General features: G+C 40.3%; 1 protein-coding gene across 1 annotated transcript; it reads right to left on the bottom strand.

The window, feature by feature from the left end:
- Positions 1–3,399: 3,399 nt before the first annotated feature.
- Positions 3,400–4,715, bottom strand: LOC100654468 (olfactory receptor 8B12-like). The gene has a single exon (XM_003422601.3). The coding sequence runs from the start codon at positions 4,397–4,399 to the stop codon at positions 3,467–3,469; it is 933 nt and encodes a 310-aa protein (XP_003422649.2). The 5' UTR covers positions 4,400–4,715; the 3' UTR covers positions 3,400–3,466.
- Positions 4,716–5,738: the final 1,023 nt, after the last annotated feature.

The following is a 5,738-nucleotide window of genomic DNA, read 5'->3' as shown; positions in this document are numbered from 1 at the left end:
ACAACTTGATTGTGGCGCTCATCTTTTTGTACATGGGTGGTGTTCTTCAGGATCTGCTCCACATGTGTTCATTGTGAGAATCAGTTGGCAGGGACAACAGTTATGAAAGAGAAGCTCTTCTCAAGGCAATGGCAGAAGCACAAGAGGGAAAGCCCCACTATGCAAACACGATCCAAGCCCTGCTTACATTACACCTGCTAATATCTCATTGGCCAAATGGGTCACATTGCTGAGCTCAATAACAGCGGGCAGAGAAACATACTCCATGAGACCACGGCAAGGGCATGGACACATAATACTACAGAGGAATGAACAGTTGGGACCAAAAATGCAAACTACCACATTGAGGCATAGTATTCCTTTTTTCATACATTTTTTCACATTCCAAATTTGCAACAACAAATATGAGTTCCATCAAGAGTCAGAAAGAGAAAAGAGCATTTGCTGAAATAGATAAACATGCACAGAAATGTGTCCTTGATTGAAAACTCTTGCTTCCCTGGTACTCTCAGCTATCAAGGGCTCTGACCTCATTACAGCCTGAACCACAGGCAAAGGTAGTACACCCATAGGGGTGAGGACAGATTAGGAGGTCAAAATGTCACTCTGTGTCTTCAGGGATGGGACCCATACTGATGTACCCAAAATCAAGGATGCCTTACTCTCCTTCTTCTATCCCATACCTCTTCTGTGATTAGATCCTCTTGTTTTTACCACTGCAATGTTCTCTGTTCCATCCTCTTCTAAGAGAAACATTCTTAAATGCCCTTTATACAAATTTAAAACAGGGGCACTAGGTATCAATATATGAAGTATAGAGTGAGACATATATTACTGAATATGCATATACAATCTCTGGAGGATTCATAAGAAATTGGCAACAACTGTTGCTTCTAGGGAGGGTAATTTAGAAATAGAATGACCAAATGGTAGGAAGGCATGTTTTCCTTACATAACCTGGCGTACACTGTTTATTTCTTCAAAGTACACAAAAATAGGTCAAAATAAGTTCTTTTTTAAATAAATTTAGAGATGAGCCCATTTTTCTCATGACTGAGCAGAGTCCCTGGAGATTAAATAATTTGCTTAAGATCATGAAAAAGCTAGAGGAAGTGCTGATAACTAGATGAAAGAATCCCAGCAGGGAGGGAAATAGGATTTATTGAGTACCTCACACAATATTCTCAAAAACCTCATGAGGTCAGGAGTATTTTCTCACTTTTAAAAATAGATTTAATATGCAGAAACATTAAGTAATTTGCCCAAAGTCACGTAACTGCTAACCTACTGAGTCAAAATGCAAAACTTGGACTGGACTATGGGATGGAAAATGATGCTGGTTAAGATCGAGCTTCTTGGATGAAGTAGACACATGAAACTATGTTGGCATCTCCTGTCTTGAGGGGAGATGAGAGGGAAGAGGGGGACAGAAGCTGGCTGAATGGACACGAGGAGAGAGAGTGTAGGGAAGGAGTATGCTGTCTCATTGGGGGAGAGCAATTAGGAGTGTATAGCAAGGTGTGTATAAATTTTTGTATGAGAGTCTGACATGATTTGTAAACTTCCACTCAAAGCACAATAAAAATTAATTAATTAAAAAAGTGCAAAACATACAGCCTTCGCAAGACATGATTACAACCTACCTTATATGGTCTATTCACCTCAATAGCTGACACTCACTCCACAGGTTTCAGAAATCAGTTCTCTTTTACCAGTCTGTGGTAACTAAAGCCTAACTTTCACCCAACACTCTTAGTCTTATGATCTGTGTCATATCAAAGGGCAAAACTAAACACTCATCCAAACCTCCCATTTTCCCAATGGAAGATAAATTTCCAAAGAAATAGCTCTTAAGCATCTCCACAACACTTAATACATCACTGATATTCAAAAAAACTTTACTACTAATAAATCATTCAGATCAAAGAGTTCCAATGTATAATATAAAGCTGCACTTCTCTGTACACAATGCTGTGGAATTATAAACCAGTCCTAAGATGAATTTTTTCTTTCCTATATATACCTAAATAAGAAGTACTATCTGCTGCTGTTGTTGTTGTTGTAGTCGTGTGCCATCTACTCGATTCTGACTCATAGGGACTGTATAATACAGGGTAGAACTGTCTCATAGCTATCTGCAGTGCCTTAATATTCAATGGAAATTACCTCTTCTCCTTAGTGCTGCCCTGAAAAATAAATAAACCAAACCAGTTGCCATCAATTCCAACTCATGGTGACTCCATGTGTATCAGAGTAGAGCTGTGCTACATAGGGCTTGAGATGACTGATTGTTAGGAAGTAGATTCCCAGGTCTTTCTCTTGAGGCACCTTTGGGTGGATTGGAACCTACAACCTTTCAGTAAGCAGTCCAAAGTGTTAAATGTTTGCACCAATAACTAATTAAAAAAAAACAAAAACCAAGCCCATTGCCATCAAGTCAATTCCAACTCACAGCAACCCTATGGGACAGAGTAGAACTGCCCCATAGGGTTTCAAAAGAGGACCTTGTTGATTCAAACTGCCGGTCTATTGGTTAGCAGCTGAGTTCTTTACCACTAGAGCCCCAAGATTACTTACTGCTCCTTTAGAGCCTCCAGACCCTTAGTTGATTACCACGCACCACAAAACTTTTCAATCATAGCTCAAACACTCAAACTAACCCTTAAGAAAAAGCTCTAAATTCTGACTGTATGTGACTTATATATGTGACTTTCCACTCATCATCTTTAGAACACTTAAACCTGTAAAAGTACTGATACATTAGACTGGATCCCTAGGGTTCCTTCCATACACAACCTCAGGAATGACCATCCTTGTTGCTATCTGGAGCTTAATATACCGGACTCCCACACACCCCAATCTTCACACACTTCTCATTCAGCCAAGATCAATTTAAGAATTTTCAACTCCTACATTCTTGGAAAAGAAAAGATGGAATGGCCAAAAATTATTTTCTGAGAAGTTAAATGACATTATTGTAAATGGAATCACATTTTAAAGTGTTACGGTATCATACTTTAAAACGCAATCTGTTGGGGTGCGCTGGAACAAGAAAACATGGCATAAACGAAAACAAAGTAGATTGGAACCCAAGGGCCTGGAGTCCACTGGCAGTTGTGGCACCAAGTAATTGTAGTCCTTGGGCAACATATGTAATATTTCTGAGTCTCCAGTGTGTGGTCTGTTAAATGAGAAGGCTACATTAAATGATATGTATGGTCCATTCAACATTAAACAATCTTTGGTTTTTAGAAAAAAATCTACATGAGATAAAAACTGCTTGGTATAATCAAGGTGGGGTGAGAGTTAGAGAAAATAGGTCTGCATTAAACACTCACCCAAAAAGAGGGATGAAAAATTCTCTTTATGTTTAAGAAAGAAAACACTGCAGCTTGGATCCATCACTGAAAACACACACACTAGTAAACAAAGCATTAGATCTCCTTCTTCAAATACTGCTCCTTTCTCAAGAAAATGTTTTTCTTCTCAAGGTTTTCCTCAGGGCAATTTTGACATCCTTATTCCTCAAGCTATAGATTAATTGGTTTAACAGAGGCACCACAATGGTATAGAAGAGGGAGGACACTTTCCCTTGGTCAAGAGGCAAAATGGAAGGTGGTTTGAGATACTTGAAAGCTCCAGAACCAAAAAAAAGAGAAATCACAATTATGTGGGAGCTGCAGGTATGAAAGGCTTTGGACCTGCTCTCAGTGGAGCTAATATGGAGAATGCTAGAGAGTATTAGAGTATAAGAGATGAAGATGGTGATGATAGGCACTCCGATGACAATGGCTACAACAATAAATACCACCAGCTCATTCACATAGGTGCTATTGCAGGAGAGCTCAAGGAGAGGAAAGATGTCACATAGGAAATGATTGACGAGGTTGTCAGCACAGAAAGTCAGACTCATTATGCTTCCTGTATGGCCCATGGCACCCAAAAAACCCATCACATAGACACTTAACAAAAGCAGAAAAGAGACTTGTGGGGACATGGTGACTGTGTACACCAGTGGTTTACAGATGGCAACATAGTGGTCATATGCCATTGCTGACAGAACAAAGGACTCAGAGATACCAAAGAAGTACAAGAAGAAGAGTTGAGTCATATACCCTGCATACAAGATGATGTTCTTCTTTGAGACAAAACTCACCAGCATTTTGGGGGTGATGGTAGTGGAGTAAGAGAAATCTATTAAAGAGAGGTTAAAGAGAAAAAAGTACATGGGTGTGTGCAGGTGAGAGTTCAGCACAATCAGAGTAATCAAGCCCAGGTTCCCCACCACAGTGATCACATAGGAGCAGAGAAACAGGAAGAAGAGAGGGATCTGAAGCCCCAGCTGGTCCGTTAAGCCTGCGAGGATAAACTCTGTCACAGAAGAGTTCTTGGTTGCCATTCTCCTCTCGGGTACTCTGTGGGGCTAAAAGAAAGGAAGAACTTAGAGGGAAACAAGTATCACCACTACCCTCCCATTATCTGTACCACCCCCTCCCCCCTGGCCTTTTTGGGAATGAAATCCACAAAGAGAGACTAAAATTACGGTAGAAAAGGCTTTACTGCTTGCTGAGGATCTGTCTTCAAAGCGCAAAGTGACTTGAAAAGTCCAGAGTACATATGACGCTAAACTTTGTCTCCAGGGTGAGTGCTGATGCTGCTGTGGAGAAAGATAGCAAAAACAAGGTAAACGCCCTTTAGATCTTCAAGTCACTACCTTTCTATGTCCTGCCCTCTTGTGTCTCTGCTTCAGTTGCTGAAACCTGGGCCTCTTTTCTGAAGAGAGTCCTGACAGGCAGAAGTCACTCTGATTCTCATCAGAGCTTCCATCTCTGGATGAGAGCAAGAAGATGACTAGTTGGTAATTTGGAGAATGCTGGTCTTGACAGACGTTGAGAGCAGGTACCCGATAGAGATTCATTGTTACCATCAAATTTACACTCCTTTAGAATATTGGAAACAAGAACTCATTGCCGTTGAGTTGATTCCAACTCATAGCAACCCTATAGTACAGAGTAGAACTGCACCATGCGGTTTCCAAAGAGTGGCTGATGATTTTGACCTTAATGCTCTTAACCACTATGCCACCAGGGCTCAATGAGAATATACGGGAGAAGAATCAGAGAAGTCTCCTTTCTTGTCAGAGCCAGGAATAGTGCGATTAATTTCTGGAGTGGAATTAACTATGAACATATTATTGAATCTACTCTTTTGTTTTCCCCAGAGCTCTTAGCTCCAGTGGCTGTATATTTAATAATAATCTTTTAAAGCTAACACTTATTTAGCAATTACTATGAGAGGCTCTGCACTAAATTCTATGTGACAATATTATTAATCCTATTTCACTGAGATTACATAGCTAGCCCAAAGTCACAAAACTACTGGGTTACAGCCAGAAGGTGAACTCAGGCTTTCTGACTCCCACGGTTTGTGCTGTTACCTGATAGATGAGGTCAGACAGGCACCTGTCTTCCTTTAGTTCAGAGCCACAGTGTTATACTCTACTCTTAAACACAATTGTTCTGGGAAGGGAAATGGAACTAGCGAATAGATGACAGCTTTGAGGTCAGAACACTCTTCTCCCAGTTCTGATCAAAGATAAGAACCTGTAATTTATCTTGTAGCTCTGCACTGAAGAATATCATTTCCAACTGATTATTTACCCAAAGGCTTCTCTCTAATTTCCAGGGAAAAGAGAGCATTTTCCTCTAACCAGTGGAAAATAGGTGATTTAAGTTTTG

This window comes from Loxodonta africana, chromosome 15, assembly GCF_030014295.1.
Source record: "Loxodonta africana isolate mLoxAfr1 chromosome 15, mLoxAfr1.hap2, whole genome shotgun sequence".
In the NCBI taxonomy this organism is placed as follows: domain Eukaryota; kingdom Metazoa; phylum Chordata; class Mammalia; order Proboscidea; family Elephantidae; genus Loxodonta; species Loxodonta africana.
This window is presented reverse-complemented; position numbering and strand designations above follow the sequence as displayed.